The 18,381-nt window shown below is 31.8% G+C and overlaps 2 protein-coding genes across 4 annotated transcripts; one reads left to right on the top strand and one right to left on the bottom strand.

Moving 5' to 3' along the window:
- Positions 1–6,408: 6,408 nt before the first annotated feature.
- LOC100814739 (BTB/POZ domain and ankyrin repeat-containing protein NPR1) lies at positions 6,409–12,572 on the top strand. Of its 3 annotated transcripts, none has more exons than XM_014767222.3 (5): positions 6,409–6,974; positions 7,115–7,705; positions 9,969–10,722; positions 11,098–11,295; positions 12,005–12,572. In XM_014767222.3, the coding sequence occupies exons 2-5, from the start codon at positions 7,160–7,162 to the stop codon at positions 12,277–12,279; spliced, it is 1,773 nt and encodes a 590-aa protein (XP_014622708.1). In that variant the 5' UTR covers positions 6,409–6,974; positions 7,115–7,159; the 3' UTR covers positions 12,280–12,572. The 3 variants fall into 3 exon arrangements, with proteins under 3 accessions (XP_014622708.1, XP_014622709.1, XP_014622707.1); XM_014767221.3 differs by having other exon boundaries at positions 6,494–6,510; positions 6,700–7,705; XM_014767223.3 differs by having other exon boundaries at positions 6,409–7,705; positions 9,996–10,722.
- A 1,557-nt stretch (positions 12,573–14,129) lies between these two features.
- LOC100811518 (phytoene synthase 2, chloroplastic) lies at positions 14,130–17,096 on the bottom strand. The gene is made up of 5 exons (XM_003545244.5): positions 16,497–17,096; positions 15,772–15,822; positions 15,505–15,677; positions 14,960–15,195; positions 14,130–14,586 (listed from the first exon to the last, which is right to left on the bottom strand). The coding sequence occupies exons 1-5, from the start codon at positions 16,867–16,869 to the stop codon at positions 14,217–14,219; spliced, it is 1,203 nt and encodes a 400-aa protein (XP_003545292.1). The 5' UTR covers positions 16,870–17,096; the 3' UTR covers positions 14,130–14,216.
- Positions 17,097–18,381: the final 1,285 nt, after the last annotated feature.

The following is an 18,381-nucleotide window of genomic DNA, read 5'->3' as shown; positions in this document are numbered from 1 at the left end:
ATCATTGACTGATTATTTATTTAATGAAGAAAATGTTAAATATTTTTATATTTTTGAGGTGTTAAGTGCATTTATTTTTTAATGAAATGTTGGGATAATTAACAAAAAGATAGAAAAAAAAGATAATTAACAAGATATTGTGTCCAGCATAAGTCTTATTTTATAATAGGGTTGGTTTGGAGATATTTTCAATTTAAAATTAAAACTAAAAATGACAGATTCGGTTTTAAAGATTTTTCAAGTTTAGTATCAACTTAAATTAAGAAGTCAGTTCTCAATTTTGCGAGGTTAGGTTCTTTGATTAATTGAATTAACAGACAACTATTGATATGTTTTCAGGCACTATAAGAATTATTTATGGACGAAAAATTTCAATTTAATAAGGCTAACTACTTAATTCAATTTCAGTTAATGTACTCCTAAAAAAATTCATTTTGCACATTTTTTTTTGGCATTTATAAAACGTTGTTTATATGGCATTGTATCATGAACTAACAAATGCTAACATGCCCAAGTAAAGCATTGGTTGGGTGAATTCAGGGTATTTCCAGTTCCAGCCAAAAGTTAATAACTAATAATTTAAGATAATTGAATTTATTTAAAATATCTTCTTTCAATAGATTTTTTTTATTGCTTGATAGATGTCTTTTATACACCCAAACATGTAGATCAAATTCTTAACCATATGTCATACGTTAATAAAAAAAATTGGTTATTAAATAAACAAAAGCATAAAACATTTTATTGAAAAAATATTTATTATTTTACTTGTAGTGACTTAGCAAGTAAAATTTCAAATCTATTCCTTTTCATAAATATAAAATCCATTTAAAATTTGAAGCATTTATTTACACACAAAGATATATCACTATTCAGTAACAGTTGTTGTTGAAAGTGAGATATGTGTGACTGAAACTAAAAGACGAGAGTTATGCTGCATTGGTTAACGTTATGAAAACGGATGCAACGGGGTGTTGATTGTTTGAGTGAAGAAAACTCTTGAAAGTTGCGGAAAATGGGGAAATCTGTTGTTGGAAGAAAACGAGGGGACAAGAGTTAATTTCATGCTTCCTAGGTCCCAAAACGTCTTGCTCAAGCAAGGTATGTGCTATATACAATATAAATCGATTACCTTATCATGTGAACCAAGGAATAATGATGTTCAGGGTAATTAAGCCTACACCACGTAATAAAAAAACCGCTCATGTCACGTACACAATGTTTTCATGAATCAACTTAATTCCACGTCCAAATTGTAAAGTCATCATTCTATATATATGTGATATAAATGAAAGTTTCAAATATGCACTTAGACTTAGTGGAAAAAATTGGTGTTATAAACAAGAGCCTGCGATACTAGCATCCAAGTCATTAGTGTACATAAGCAACATTAATTAATCAAAATTTTCTCCTATTTGAAGCTTGAGGAGCATATAGCCTAAGATATTTATGTTAATAATAATACATGAGTATGAGACAATAACAATTTTAAATTATTCATTTATTTTTATTTTTATTTGTCTCTTTTTATCACGTCATAAATCTTATAATATTTATATTTGTTTTTCTCTCTTCATGTGTCTTATTCAAGTGTTTTATATTATAATGAGTATCAATAAAATATTTTTATTTGTTATATAACAACAAATCTAATATAGATAACATTCCCATTAATAATTAATAACTAATAATAATAAAGATAAAACTGACACAAGGCACATAGTCCTTAGAAATAAAACGTCTAAACCTAAATTGAAACAATAACTTATGCAATGATTCTTCATTAGTCAAGACACAGAGAACAAAGAAGGTAAACTTGAACATCATAATTACATACCAGAAGTGCTTAATTAAATGATAACACAATGCAATGAAATTTGATTTGATTCCAGTTATTGGTCCCCTCCTCATGCTTTAGCATGCAACAGAGTATGCTTGCAAACAACAACTTCGAACACTGAAAAAGAGATTTCGTGAGATCACTCCCACTTCTTGCAGCCATCTAATCTGGATTCCCCACTTTGCTCCCTTTTCAAATTGATAAGCACATGGATAACAAAGACAAAAGATGCTTTCACATGATCAAGCCCCATCTCCTTAGCCAATTTGACATTTTCCTCAAATTTTGAATGTTTCTTAAATGGGAACCCAGATGGAAGCTTGAGGCACACCAAAGTCTCTCAAAACATTAATGTTAGGGACCGATTTATCTTTAACATTACCATAACATTACATTAACAATTTTGACTTTAACAAAGTAAGAGACAATGGCATATTTCGAAGTTTAAACTTTAGAATACAAATACTTCCCCCAACAACAGACTAAACAGCACAAGTAGGTATTCATCACTCTGCATTTTATTAGCTGGCTGCCTTATACCAACAAAAAAAAACTGATTTATTTATGGCATCAGATAAAACATTGTGCTATAGCACAAAAAATAAACTGTATTATATCAACCTACTCTAGTATAGTACACGTGCTTTAACACATGTCATGTTTGTTGCTATGAACATTTGAAAGACACTCAACAGCAAAAGTAGACATGACAAAAAAATCTGTACTCATAGGTATCTATCTGAATCTGTCCCGACTTTAACGGGTAATACTCGGATTGACCGAGTATGAGTTCGAGTCGGGTTTTTCCCGATAACCAAAAGTTGGGTATGTAATTACTACATCCGTCCCGACCCCGAACTCAGGCCTGTCCCACCACTTAAAAATTTTAGACTTTTTGCATAATTTAATCAAAAGGTCTAAATTTTTTATTATTTGTTAATTTTATTTTAGAATTTTTACATAATTTAATATTCTTTTCTTAACGATTTTTGTAGACACATGCGCTATAATAAATTTATTGACATATAAGTAGTTAAAAATAAATGTTTAACAATTAATTTATTTTTTCTAAAATCAAATTTTTAATATTTTCTTTACAAAAAAAATGTTTTTCTAATTTGAATCGGGTACGAGATGGGGTTGGAGATACCCAATACCCGACGCATTAAAATTTATTATTATCCCATTCCCGTACCCGATGCTGAGTACGAGACATGTTGGGAAGTTGGAATTGAGGATTGAGAAAATAATACCCGTGTCCGCTCCGTCCCATTGCCATGTCTAAGCAAAAGTGGAGGTGGATAATTGAAATATTAGAAGCAACAAATTATAACGGTGAAAAAATAATCGATGTAGCTTCAACACAAATATATCCAACATACACTTAATCGAAGGCTCACTACATGAATAATAAAATAGGAAGAATGCTATAGGAATAAGTTTCATATATACCAAAAACGATGTGTCGCTACAAGCCTACATACTAGAACTGTTTTTCTTTTTTTTTGAAACAGACATGCTACAACTAATTGATTAGTTGAGTGTGTAAATATTACTCATAAAAGTAATGACTAGTATATTACACACAAAAAGTGTACCAAACAATAAAATAAACATTTATTAAATTCCAATTACAATTTATCATTAATGAACTTATTTTGTGTAATCATTGTGTTTATAAACATAAAGTTTTACTAACAAAACCGTTGAATCCATCATTTTTATTCAAACATATGAAGTTTATAAGAATCATGAAAATTAAAAACTGGTCAACATTTTAATAATTAATTTTACTTGTATAATATTTTGAAAATAAATATTACATATGAAATTATATTTATATAAGTGTTTCATTTTTTAAAATTTAATGTATTTTCATCAAAATAATATCGTGCAATTTAACTATTAAATTTACATTTGCTTGAAAAAACTATTATGTTTAATATAAAATTCTGTTTTAAACACCTATCACATACTTCATCTAGTCGTTATTAGAAGGTTCAAATTAAAAATATAGATTAATTTTTTTATAAGGTGCAATTTGAAATTTTCTGTGAATTAATTATTTTTTTACAAAAATATCTTCTACTAAAGTTCGTGGCATGAAGAGAAACACAATTCATAAATGTGGGTTAGTTTTGTTCATAAGGATAATATTATGAGGGAAAAAAATAATATTTTAAGACAAATTCAACGCTCTTAGGTAATTTAATCAAATTACTTAATCTGATAAATTGGTTATTTGAACTTTATAATAAAGACTGAAGCAGTAAGAAAATAAGAAAGTGAAATAAGTTGAATTTTTTGCATAATATAAAACCAAATTATACATTTATTTTTTATAAAACAAATATTTTACTTAGTTTCTTTCAAAGATGGAATGCATAAATTAATTTTAAAAGAAAAAACTAGATTTATTTTATAAATATTTAAGAGAGATCGATGTTCAGTTTAGGAATTAGGAGGTTAAATAATAGTCATATTAAAGGGAAATGCTAATCAGCATTATCAAGATAATAGTTAAAGAAAAAAATTTATTAACATCCGTAAAGTTATATTGATCATAATTTTTTTAACACTTTCATACCATCTTTACGGTAAATATTTTATTTTTTTTAGTTCTTTTGACGAATTTCTTATGGACAATAATGATTAGAATTTAGAAGTAGACATACCAAGTGAATCACTTGTGATTTTGATTAGTCAATTTTGAATCACGGAAAAATCAGGAATTCTAGAAGATTAGCAGCACTAATGAGAATAGAAGGATAAGCATCCAAATATGGAATTGGTGTGTGGTGTGTCTCTTTGAAGGAAGAAAATGGCAAAATTAGAGTGAGCAGTGATAATAGCGATGAAGGGACACCCAGGCAGCGGAAAAAGCACGTTGGCAAAGTCCATTTCCTCATCTCTTCGAATCACTCTTTTAGACAAAGACTGCACCCTACCCTTGCTGATAACCTCACCCGCCTCTATTCCAATTTCTACCATTAACACTTAACTGTTTATTTATATTTGATGAATTTATAAGAACTCATATATATACCACGTATTCGAGGAATAAAGTACTAAGATTTTTAAGTTATCAAAATATTAAATGTGCTTTTATTTGTTTCAAATGATAATTAAGAAAGCTTCAGGATGATGCGCCATTTCTTTTTTATTCTTCAGAAAAATCTATACCAACCACCTTAGTGGCATGAAATGTGACAGCAGCGAAAGGGAAATTTAATGAAAAACAAATAATAAGTACTTTATGCATTACATAAATGGTTATAAACGTTGGAGAAGTATAAAAAAAGAATAAAACAATATACATAAAAATCAAAATTTAGAAATCATCTCAATTTTAAGAACCAAGATTCGAGTTTAGTTCAAGCCTTCAAGGATTCTCCAACATACGTATATATATATATATATATGTTTGACATATGTTTAGATTTTGTACGATCAATAATGATTAAATATTGTAAAAAAAGAAGCTAATGTGAAAACTGAAGCCACCCCCTCCTAGAATTTGATACTCCTAAATTCCAATCGAACAAACGATGCTATCTGCACGGAATTAAATGTGTTCCTTGTGTTGGAGAATCTGCAATTTTCAATATTCCTTTTTGAAATTGTTATCAGCAATTTAGCACGTTCATTTTAGGATGATCTGGAACGTAGAACTGCACTGAAAATCTGATGAAATCCTTATCCAAAACAAACAAATTTACGTTTGACCCACTTGCGTGCTTTCAGAAAGCTGATGATACCTACAAGAATGTAGTCTGCAGCAGTAACTAAAATTTTTACTATCACTTTAGCAGAGCGATTTCCTATTTTGGCCAATACAATATTTCAATATTCTATCGCATCTTTCTTTCCAAACTTTGTTTCTATAATTTCACACTCTCAGAACTCGGAACACATCACCATTTGCCCAAAACAGAAAAAGATAAATGCGGTTAATGTGCATCCTAATCCTTTGCGTTTTGTACAAGTTACAGGTGCACTGCATTAGGAAATTGGTAAAAAAAAAGAACTATCACACAATTTTCATCTTATTAAGAACAGCACCTTGAACATGACAAAATTTTAATGCAGCTTAATAAATAGTTAGTAAATAGTTAGACATGTTATCGGTGAATATTTGATGAAATCCAACTTATTTAAATTTTTATGTAAAATAAAATATTTAAGTGTTGTTTTCAATTAGAATTTTACTATAAATAAAAAATTTCATTAAATATGATTATAAATTATTGATATAAAACTTCAATTTGAAAAAAAAATTAACACATCCAAAAATAAATGATTAAAATAAAACTCCAATTCTAATATAAAAAAATAACACAAAAATACACTTGACATATAAATTTGTTGTTTTGAATATGAATTAAATGAACAAACAAAGATGTGCGAGAGATTAAGTCATTCACTGATGTACTAACTTTTTATGCTTAAATTTCCTAACCACTTTTTCCTCCTCCAATCACATGTTTTGTATATGCATTTATAATTGTACTGAAAAACATGAAAACTAGTAGTACATGGTCACAATATTTATATATTAAACTTTGGGTCATCCTCACAAGACGAGAAATTTGAGAGAGAATAATAGAAAGAGAAAAAAGACAGAACAATCAACGTGTAGTTTGCGTTTTCTTTCCCTTTCAAGAACACAGGTCTCGGTTCCCGAGCATCATCTCTCTCTCTCTCTCTGTTTTCCCATATCTTCTGTTTCCCGTCGTTGGTCAACCTTTGTTCATTGGTTCTCTTTCTCTTTCCATTTCAAGTCTTCGCTTCTTTGGTTCAAAGGACTTGAGCATTCTTGATGTTAAACTAGCCATCTTCTTCTTCTTCTTTTTCTGCAGCGTTTTGAAGCCTCTTCCAAGAGTCTCTTACTTAAGATCTGCTGTCGAGTTCATCTTCCCTCTTAAGTCTTAACGGGTAACACCCTGTATGTAATATTTATTCTTCTTTTGCTCTTAACGTCTTTCCCATGTCAGTTAAGTTCTGAAAGTTCAAATTTTTTGTTCTCACGCCTCAATTTATTTGATGGATCATCCCCAGATGAAAAATCATCTCAGTTTTTGCTTCTGGGAATCTGAGTTTTGTTGCTTGACTTGCAAGTGACTTTGGTCTTGTGGTAGGGGAAACAGTGACCTTTCTCAATTTTGCTTATTTAATTTGAGCTTAGTTTGTTTAGTTATAGATTATGTTAGCTAGCTTTTCAGTTTAGATGGGTACTTAAAGGGGTTTAATTTCTTCTTTTGCTTCTAAATTTAGTCAAACAGTGCTTTGACTCAATTGGAATCTCGTATATTTGGAATCATGGATAACTCATATGATTCATCCTCATCCTTGAGTTTCGTATCATCTCACCTGTCACATGGTTCTAGTAATCACAACGTGTCTTCCACCACCAGCAATGAGCATGGGGAAAATATTGAAATTTTGAGTCTGAATAAGCTCAGTGGAAGCCTTGAGAAGCTATTGATTGAGGTTGAGTATGATTATAGTGATGCTGAGATTCTTATTGAGGACATCCCTGTGGGTATTCATCGCTGTATATTGGCATCGCGTAGTCCGTTTTTTCATGAGCTTTTTAAGAAAGGGACTGATGGATCAGGGAAGGAAGGAAAGCCAAGGTATCTCATGTCAGATTTGATGCCTTATGGCACAGTTGGATATCAAGCTTTCCAAGTGTTCTTGTACTATCTGTATACTGGAAGGCTAAAGGCTTCACCAACAGAAGAGACAACATGTGTTGATGAAACATGTATCCATGTAGCATGCCGCCCTGCTATCAATCATGCCCTAGAGCTGATGTATGCTTCTGCCACTTTTCAGATGAAAGAGCTAGTTTTACTTTTTCAGGTATTTTGGTTGTCATTTTTAATTCTTCTTCCTTTATCTTATTACTAATTTTTGCGTGAAAGAGAAGAAATGTGACAAATTTGGAGCAATTCTACAAAATCATTCTGTGCTGAATAACAGAAATACTTATATTTAATTTATTAGTCATTGGCAGACACTACTAAAAGTTATACTAAAAATACTTATATTTAATTTATTAAATATTTAAAAGTGGGATCCATATAGGATCTACTAAAAATTATCTAAGATCTCAAAATGAGATCTACACTAAAGAAAAAAAATGATACAGATCTTGAGAGATCTTCAATCCCACATATCACTATAAGGTATATCAAAAAGTGATCTAAGATCTCAATTTAGGATCTACCACTACAGATGCTCTCAGAGCAACTTTAGTATCAGATCTCGAGCAAGGATTTTGAGCTCAAGATCTTGATCTTCCAATAAAGGATTAGTAGAGATCTACAAAGTGGAGAATGAGTTATTGTACAAGAACCCTGAAGATCTCAGCACATGGTTCAAAAATAAATTTTTTTACTCAAAAACTAGAAATGATCAACAACAACATGCGTGAAGCACCAATAGAAGAGGAGAATGATCAACAAGAAAAAAACCAAAAAAACCAAAAACAAGAAAAAAAACAGGTAGATCATAAAAATCAAAACAAAATACACATACCTCGAACCACGAAAGGGAAAGGGGAAAGGGAGAAGAAGAAGAAGAAAAGAAGAAGGAAGAAGCGGATGGCAAGAAAGAGGGAGGAGAAAAAAAATCCAAAAAAGAAGAAAGAAAGACTGATTTGCGGAAATGGCAACGAAGGATAAAAAATTAGTCATTGGGAGACACTACTAAAAATTATACTAAAAAACTTATATTTAATTTATTAAATATTTAAAAATGAGGTCCATGTGGGATCTACTAAAAATTATCTAAGATCTCAAAATGAGATTTACCACTAAAGGAAAAAATGATAGAGATTTTGAGAAATCTTCAATTCTACCAAAAAATTATCTAAAATCTCAATTTGGGATCTATCACTAAAGATACTCTTAATCATTCAACCCACCTTATATCTCCATACTACATGTTAAAGTATTCCTAATGTTTACCTAAGACTAAAAACATATAAACATTGTACATTTGGCAAGTTTTGGAAATTGTTTCCGACTTACATGTGTGTTTTTTGGAATGTGTTCAACACTTTTCTATGTGCATAGTTAACAAATTTTGAAATAGATGTACACCTAGCCTGCACACACATATGCACACTTGTGACTACATTATGTACGGGTGTTTGCGGGCTGGTTTAGGTTAATTTTGATCAAATTTAGGAATCAACACAATCAAATTTGATTGGTTTGGTTCGGTTTTCATAATTTTTTTTAAATCCAACCCAACCTATTCATTAACGGTTTGGTTCGATTTGAGTCCACAAATTACTCATTTAAATTTAATCTTTCTTTCTTAGAACTACTAATTTATATCATGATTTTTTCAAATATCCAATATAATTAACACAATATTATCAAAGGTTTGAAAGTAGTAAAATTGATTCATTTAATGTCATCAACATAATATTCTAAAATATACTAATACAAATTAAAACAAAGTATTTTTCAACGAGGTTTATTATAATAGTCTAAATTATAGTTGTTTCCTACAAACTAGTTTCTTGTAACTAGATTTGTTAAAATAAATGAATAAAATATGATACATTAATAATATAAATATGACTGAAAAAATTAATATGAAAAGATGTGAAACAAATAACAATGTACCTAAAAGTAATATCTTAAGAAGTTTCAACATTAGTAGTCTCAATACTTGTAGTTCCAACACACTTGGAGTTGGAGTTTCCAATATTAACCGTATTTAAAGTCAAATCAAACAACTCTAGAAATTTTGATCGGTTTTGATCAGTTCGGTTTGGTTTTAATCAGATCTATAAATCTAAACCAATGATCTAACCTAGATATGAATGGTTTTGATCGGTTGAGTTTGGTTCAATTTTGATCCAAATACATAAATGATCCAACTCAAACTGTTTGGATTGGTTTGGGTCAACTCAAGTTCGCGGGTGATGTGCCTGCTCGGTCTGATTTTAGACGGCTGCTTTTAGCTTCTAACATATATCTTGAGGATGATATTTAGATCCTATATTACATTCTCTCTACTTCTATGTTTCTCTATTATTACAAAAAAAAAAAAAGACAGACATCTTTTGCTTAACAAATCTACTGTAAATATCTCTTTACTGATGCAGCGGCATCTCCTAAATTTTGTTGAGAAGGCTCTTGTGGAAGATGTCATTCCTATTCTTATGGCTGCTTTCAACTGCCAACTAGACCAGCTTCTCTCTCGGTGCATTCAGAGAGTAGCAAGGTCTGACTTTGACAACACATCTTTGGAAAAAGAGCTCCCTCATGAAGTTTTGACTGAAATCAAATCACTCCGACTCTCATTTCAGCCAGAATCCACACCTAATGCAATGGAAGCGGAGTCCTTGAATGAAAAGAGTATCAGGAGAATCCACAAGGCATTGGACTCTGATGATGTTGAGCTACTGAAGCTTCTTCTAAATGAGTCTAGTGTCACTCTAGATGATGCATATGCCCTGCACTATGCTTGTGCCTATAGCGATTCTAAGGTTATTCAAGAAGTTCTTAGTCTAGGCATGGCTGATATTCTTCGTAGAAATTCCCGAGGATACACAGTTCTCCATGTGGCTGCAAGGCGAAAGGATCCATCCATTTTGGTAGCACTACTGAATAAAGGGGCACGTGCATCAGATACCACTCCAGATGGACAAACCGCTCTTGCAATTTGTCAGAGGTTGACAAGATGCAAGGATTATCATGAGAAAACAGTGCAGTGTAAGGAATCTAACAAGGACAGGCTTTGTGTTGATGTCCTGGAGAGGGAGATGAGAAGAAATTCTATGACTGTGAATATGTCTGTTTCATCACAGTTAACAGCTGATGATTTGCACATGAGACTGGATTACCTTGAAGATAGAGGTAGGGCTTTCTCTTGTCTAGGTCACTTTGTTTCTATGAATATTGGGTTTCGGACCTTTTAGCTGAGTTGGAATGTTGAAAAGGTAAAAATCAGAAAATTATTTTCCATTGTTCAGAAAAATACATCGATTGATACAAATATATAAACTCTAATGAGACTATTCCAAATCGAGAATAAATCTGTGCACAATCAAATCCTCCTAATTACAGTAGTAATGGTAACTTATTAATTACAAATGCATAGATAATGCCAGTAAGCTGTTATTTTACTTTAGGAATATGCATGCATCATAATCACAACAAAACTATATTTGCATGATGCTTTTAAATTTGGAGGCCTATGGACATGAAATTAACATGCTCCATATGTTGCAGTTGCATTTGCTCGGCTGTTGTTTCCTGCTGAGGCTAGGGTAGCCATTGAGAATGCTGAAGCAGATTCATCATCACTGTATGCAAATTCATCGGCTTTGAAGGTCACAAATGGCAACCCGAAAGAAGTAGATCTAAATGAATCTCCCTCGGCTCGAACCAGAAAACTCCAGTTAAGATTGCATGCCCTTATGAAAACAGGTATGTCCAAGACAATTTTGAAATAGCATCCTTATAGAGGTTATGCATCTGTGGAATGTGGATATGATATATTCTATTAACACCAAATCTAGCTTGCTTGTATGTTGCCTTAGTTGGAACATGCCACAATTGTGAAAATATCAGAATTACATGATGCCAACAAAAAAGTAAAAATAAAAGTTTCCTCTTAAACAGATGGAGTGTAGTAACTACTAATTAATAAAGAAACTTTTTATCACTTGTAGTACTCTCTTATTTTATTTTATATATGCAAAGTTTATTTAAAAACACAGTACAAGCGATACTCTAACTCATGTAAAAGAGTCTTGTAAGACCAAATGAGAGGGATAAGAGACAAGTTATAGGATTATACACCAATCAGAAAAGGAGCATTGAACACTACTTATTTTTTTCCTTAAAGCATGTCTATGATCTAACCTTAATCAATTCTAGATTTCTAGCGTGCTAGTGAAGTTAAAATGAACACCCTGAAACAAAATATTGTTTCTTATAATCTAAGTAGACCATATCATAGCGTACCAAATGGAACTCAAATTTTCCTTCTTATGATAGAGCTACATTTGTAATACTTTACAGCTTAACAGAAATCGAAATGAATTTAATGCAACCTGCAATTGTAGAGGAAAAGAATGATGGTGGTCTAATGTTGTTACTAAAACTCTGAGAATGCTTTTTGAATTATGTACAGTTGAGAATGGTAGGCGCTTCTTTCCCCATTGCTCTGAAGTGCTTGATAAGTTTCTGGAAGACGACGAAATGCCAGATGTTTTCTTCCTAGAGAAGGGCAGTGAAGAAGAGCAGAGAATCAAAAAAGCACGCTTCATGGAGCTTAAAGATGATGTGCAAAAGGCATTTCACAAGGATATGGCTGAAAATAACCATTCTGGTTTTTCATCTACGGTGTCTTCCTCTTCTTCCTCAACTCGTAGGGAAGGTCTTAACCATAGAGTAAGGAGAAAATGAAGTCCATGTTCTTCTATGTAGAGTGTTGCAACTTGCAAGTAGAAGCCGTGGAATATTTAGAAAAAATAAGATGGAATGTTAAATTAGGGGGTTTTGCTAATGAACTTGGGAGATTTTTACTAGCTTGATTTAGTTTCTTATAGTTGTTGGACCAAGAGAAGAAGAAAAATAAAAGAAGACGAATTGGCTTATAGTAATATCTTTGTTCCTTTTCGAAGACCCTAAAGTGTGTATTTTTTACATTGTTATCTGATTATAGATTGTTATATAATTGAAAATTTTACCTCCTGTAATAATTACTTTAAAGATCATATGCAAGACTCTTTAAAAGTCATTTTTAATTGATTATCCTTGCTAAATTATATATATATATATATATATATATATATATATATATATATATATATATATATATATATATATATATATCCATTGTACACCAAAATAATTGTATATAGATTGAAAACATATAAAAACTAAACTCTTGTTTCAGTTGCAACAAGGAGTAACCCTTGTTTTCAACAAAGTAATGGAAGGTTTAATGTGGACTTATTGCTATAGTCAAGCTGGTTGAGTGTTGTTTAGAAAATTATTTTTTTTAGAATTGATGTATTAATATAAAATAAAATAATATATAATCGGGCATCCAAAAGGACTAGTGGGATGAATATCACCTTTACTGTTGAAGTCTTTAGTTGTAATGAAATGATAATTGTGATGTTACACGAACCAACCAACTTAAAAGGTGAAATTAGATTTTGTTTTCAACAATAACACTTGAGATTATGTTGTCACTATCAGACATCAAGCCATAAACTATTTATATATTAAAGGATTAATGGATTCCAGCACAACTCATGGAGGGTGTCTCAAGATTTTTAATTTTTTTTCCTTATTTTAATCCTGGGAGTCAGAGGATCTAAATTTGAAAAGCCAAATTACTTCATTTTTTTCTTCCTTTTCTTAATCTTTTGTTCGTATTTGTTAAAGTATAAATTTGAAGTAGAATCTCAAGTCACATATAAATGAAAAAATTGAATATTATATAATTGAAAAAATTCATAAACTTAAGTATTAAAATTTTGGATTAAAATATAATATGAAGTTGATTATGATTGCTTATATCTCATTAATGAAAATTTGACGGGCATTTACATCCTGGACATTCCAACGATTGGTATTAGAGAGGATATGGACAGCTACTGAGATGAATCAAGAAACTTGTTGGTAGAAAGCCCAACAAAGCAGGAGTAGTAGAAAGCCCGAAAAAGGGTGTCCTCTTAAGCACGCCACGCACATTAACTAGATAATAGAATTGCCACTTTTAACATTGATTAATTAATCACCAAATAATCCTTGCAAGTTTGCAATGTTCATCAAATTACCAAGCTTTTTTGTTTTCCCCATTGCATGGGACCTTTTACATAAAAATAAAATATAAATAGGAGAAAAATACTAATTCAATAATAGAAGAGTTTTTCTTAGTGAGAAAAAAAACATTTTGTTTAAAACTTCTAGTTTAGAAAAGTCTCAAAAGTAAATTGTAGAAGATTGTTTTCGAGGTAACTTGTAAATATCTAATGGCAATTAATTTGATTTAAAGATTGATTAAAAAGTTAAAGAAATTAATATCTTGTTTTTTGAGTAATTAATTAATTAAGGATGATTAAATTTTGATTTGATAAGAAAGCTCCAAGTCATATAGCAGAAAAAAAAAAGTGTAACTCAAAAGTAAAATGTTGTTTCCCTTTGAAGAATGACCTCTGAAATTTATAATATACAAATGGATTAACACATTTTTCCTTCTTTTTTTACACATTTTAAAACTGATTACTATGCTTGCAAACTCATTAAATGAATGGGTTGCTCTTCAACACATGCTGGTAACTTGAGATGTATACAGTTGTAACTCAAAAGTATCACACATTGTATAACAGTTACCTCCTAACCATTTTGGTAAACTTCTGAGGGCCTAGAAGTGAAAAACCATAGGCAGTAGGTAGTGACAAGAGTTTCTTTACTTTTCCTACATATGCCCTTTTTGTGAAGTTATTATAATCATTGGCTTCAATGGAATCTAATATTTGCCTATACAACAACAATGATGCCCACACAGGCCACCTGCTAGCTGAGTTGAGCTCTGCAACCCCTCTCTCTGCCTCATCAAAAAACATCCTCGCCCTCTTTATTTGTCCCTTCATGAATTTCCGCCATTTGTCTGTAACTCTTCCGCGGAAAATGTCATCATCTGAAAGGCCAGCTTGTGCCAATTCATCTTGTGGGAGATATACTCTTCCTCTTCTAGCACTATAATGATCAAGAACTAGACCAAGTCAGACAAAACATAATTTGAATGATGTGGACAATTAAAATTAAGAGTTTAACTTTCATGTATGTACATTAAAGATTTTTATATTAGAAAAGTAATTCTTATAAAATCAACAATCTTTTCATATATGATAGTCGATATAATTAAATTCTAAAATTAAATGTTGAGTGGCATTGACTTAATTGATTGTATGAAACAAGTACTATTTTGTTGTTAATGTTGTTATTTTTATTCATTTCTTGGAATCTTATGGTGTGATGTGAGATACCCTTGAGTGACAAGATGTTAAATGCCATTTGTTTATTGTTTTTGGTTTAATTGCAATGCATTGAAGTGTTCAAAGAACCTTACTCTTCTCCAACATCTCTAAGTATGTTGGTAAGTTGATTTGCAATGCCTAGAGCCAATGCAGCATTATAAATGCTCTCTGATGAAGCATTTGATTCTGGTGCTATCCCCATTACTGGGACACTCATAAGGCCTACTGTCCCAGCAACATAGTAGCAGTAAAGGTAGAGCTCATCAAAGTTATTGTATCTTGACTTTCTCAGGTCCACCCTCATCCCTTCGATCATGTCCTTGAAGGGCTGTTTCAAAAAGACAATGCAATGCCATTTGGATCAGTTTTAGCACATAAAAAAGAAGGTGAAATCTATTCTGTATAAGATGACCAATTTGCATAGGTGCTTTTGGCATTATTCTTTATCCCAAATTGGAGTTTCACTTTGATAATATGCGTAATAAAGGTTTACATAAATGTCAAGTAAGTCAACATGGATTATCAAAGGTGAAACTCCAATTTTGATCAGAGAACAACATCAAAATCAACTAAAGAACTTTTTATGTAAGGTTTGTCCTAAAATGGTGTAATGCTTAGATTTGGGCATGTAAAGTACCTGAATATCAACCGGGTACTTTGAGACAGTATGTGAGAGGGCAGCATCATACATATCATAGGGTCGACCTTCAAAAACATCACTCAATCGTTGCTCCCACCTGTCCAAGGCCCCAGGGGTGATGTGTGAAGCATTTGGGCCATCCACTAGCTCATCAGTTCTTCTGCACCACACTGCAATGCACAACGAATAATTGTCAATTCCAAAATAACTCTCACTGGAGAAGCTGAAGTAGCAGTGAGTGTGTAATATAATCTAATCACATACCATAAATTGCCCAAATTGCTTTTCGGCGCTCTGCAGTCATCAATTGTGTGCCTAGAGTACAGTTTTCAAGATGAGTCAATTCAACAACAAAATATATTATTAACAAATAAAATTTAAAAATATTTTAATCTAGCTGCCAAGTACTTTTCTGTAGCACAACAAAACAAAAGGCATATATCATATGAATTGAACTTTGTAATTAGACTTAAGGTTTAGGAACAAAACAAACATTTCAATTATATTAACGTTGTGGTGGAAGAGGAGAAATTACTACATGGTCGAGATCATCATTGTTTCTTGTCTCCAACAATCTCCACATGACACATAATTGAATTTTATGAAATAAAAACATCGTACCCCATTGCCCAGAGGCTCTTCGCTATGCGAAGGTATGGGGGAGGGATAATGTACGCAGCTTTACCCTTGCATATGCAAAGAGGCTGTTTCCGGATTCGAACCCATGACCAATAAGTCACCAAGGCACAACTTTACCGCCCATGAATTTTATGAAATATTTGTCGTAAATTAAAAAACTTCATTATGTGTCATCGTGCAAAGATTAACTGAGATCATGAACACATAATAACTTTGAATCATGAAATAATTTTCTGGAGACAGAGAGACATTATTTAGATATGATGGGGAAAAAAAATAAGAGGGCTAAAATTCATTTGAATCAGAAATAATGAATGAGAAAAGGCTCAAAACAAAAGAGCAGCAAGTACCTAAGTAAAATGTCTTGGCATACTCAGCACAAACTTCACCACACCGATCATAAGCCGCATTCAACAGATCCACATTGTTGAAATCAGCCTCAACATCTTTGTCCAAATCCAAAGCTATTTTTGTACCCCTTTTGTGTTCTTTTACCAAAGCTGCTTGCTTCAGAACCACTTCATAGACCCTCTCCTCTGAAGATCTTGAAGTCTCAGTAGCTGCCACTGCACTTGAAAAAGCAGAAGTACCACTAGCAAAACTGATTCCAGAAAATCTCTTTTGTGTTCTTTCACCACCACTACTACTCCTGCATGAAAAACTCACCAAGGAGTTGATGTTCTCTTTGGGTCCACAACTCACCCAAAGAAGAACACCAGACATCTCAAGAACAAAGCACAATTTCCACTGCAGTTGATGCAGCTCCACAAGTGAAAGTGCACACCAATGAAAAGAGAGGGAAAGAAATTGGATGAAAACCTTTTGAGAATGAGTGTATACTTGTGTTAGCAAAACTATGATGAGGTTTGTTTTTGTTTGTGTGGCTGTCACATTAGAACCTTCCCAAAGATATAGAGGAAATTGTGAATGTAATCCTATAGCCTTAACACATGTCAAAATGTATGGACAGTGGCCTTGTAATCCTTAACGTGATCAACTTGGGATCAACTTGTTTGTCTTTAGTGTACGACCCTCTTCACTCTCAGCCTCTCTATTTTGGGCACAATTTTGTTTTGTTTTCTTTCTTTTATTTAATTGTATCCCCAGAAAAAAGGGGCAACCTTACATTACATTTTACGTGTGTATGTGGTCCTATCTTTTGTTTTGCTTGTGTAGCTGTAGAATGGATGGCTTAAATGCCTTTGAAAGTGTATTTGAGTTATTATAAATATTTTGATGTTTTTTTATTTTTATAGATATAAAAAAATATTTAGAATCATAATTTTTCTGTTGAGGCTGCATCACACATTTAAATAATGTCTTAGTAGGCAGAATTAATTTTATTTGATATATATTATTTTTCACGAAAGGAAAAAAAATAATTGTATTTTGCAATATTACATTAAGTAATTTTACTCGTTATTTTTTAATTAATTGGCACACTCACTTAAGTATGAGTTAGAAAGTAGAAAAGGGAATCAATGCATCCAACACTAAGAAGATTTGATCCACAAACTAGATACCATGTTAGATCTATATATATTATTATCAGGGTAAAGAGACAGCAACATATGCATGTAATTAATGTTATGGTTCATTATCAATTCCTCCGAGAATTGAAACCTAGCTCTCTTTTTTTTTGTCCTACGATTTTTTATTTGATATTTAATTATTTTTTTTTCTACTAAATCGATTCATTTTGGGATAAAGGGAAATCTGACTTGATAGAAGCAACGCTACTTGTAGATTATTTTATTCGATCTTTTACGTTTATAGTCCACCCCGTTAACTATTTAGACTAAAGGCACTATGCAAGTCAAATGGTTAAGAATATATCTTAATTGATTTGAACTTTTATAAAAGTTAATTTTAACTTATGGAAGAAATTTATTTTAGGAAGAAATTTATCTAAACATAATCTGAATATTTGCCTCATTAATTGCTGAAAATAATGACAAACTAAAATAACCAAAAGCTATAAATTCTTTTTTGTCATGAAACACGAGATGCCACAGGAATATTCGACTTTCGAGCCTCAAGTTTCTTCCTTGGGGTCTCAGCCTCATGTGTATGCAAAAACAAATTGAAGCACACCACCACGTGCACTTCGTGTCAACTTGATGGAGCTGATCTCCAAATAACGTGTGAACGTTTTCCATTCTCTATCGTGGCAGAAATTGAACCAAACCTTAAACTATCTAACAGGCTATCAAATGTAGAATATTTCTTAATTCT

The sequence above is a fragment of the Glycine max genome, chromosome 14 (assembly GCF_000004515.6).
Source record: "Glycine max cultivar Williams 82 chromosome 14, Glycine_max_v4.0, whole genome shotgun sequence".
In the NCBI taxonomy this organism is placed as follows: Eukaryota; Viridiplantae; Streptophyta; class Magnoliopsida; order Fabales; family Fabaceae; genus Glycine; species Glycine max.
The sequence above is the reverse complement of the archived record's forward strand: the minus strand, read 5'-3'. Positions and strand labels throughout refer to the sequence as shown.

Coding starts and splice junctions, on each gene's coding strand:
- LOC100814739 (XM_014767222.3), top strand. CDS start 7,160: ATGGATAACTCATATGATTCATCCTCATCCTTGAGTTTCGTATCATCT. Junction 10,723..11,097: donor GGATTACCTTGAAGATAGAG/GTAGGGCTTTCT, acceptor CATATGTTGCAG/TTGCATTTGCTCGGCTGTTG. Junction 11,296..12,004: donor GCATGCCCTTATGAAAACAG/GTATGTCCAAGA, acceptor AATTATGTACAG/TTGAGAATGGTAGGCGCTTC.
- LOC100811518 (XM_003545244.5), bottom strand. CDS start 16,869: ATGTCTGGTGTTCTTCTTTGGGTGAGTTGTGGACCCAAAGAGAACATC. Junction 15,823..16,496: donor TGCCAAGACATTTTACTTAG/GTACTTGCTGCT, acceptor ACTGTACTCTAG/GCACACAATTGATGACTGCA. Junction 14,587..14,959: donor CTTAGAGATGTTGGAGAAGA/GTAAGGTTCTTT, acceptor TGATCATTATAG/TGCTAGAAGAGGAAGAGTAT.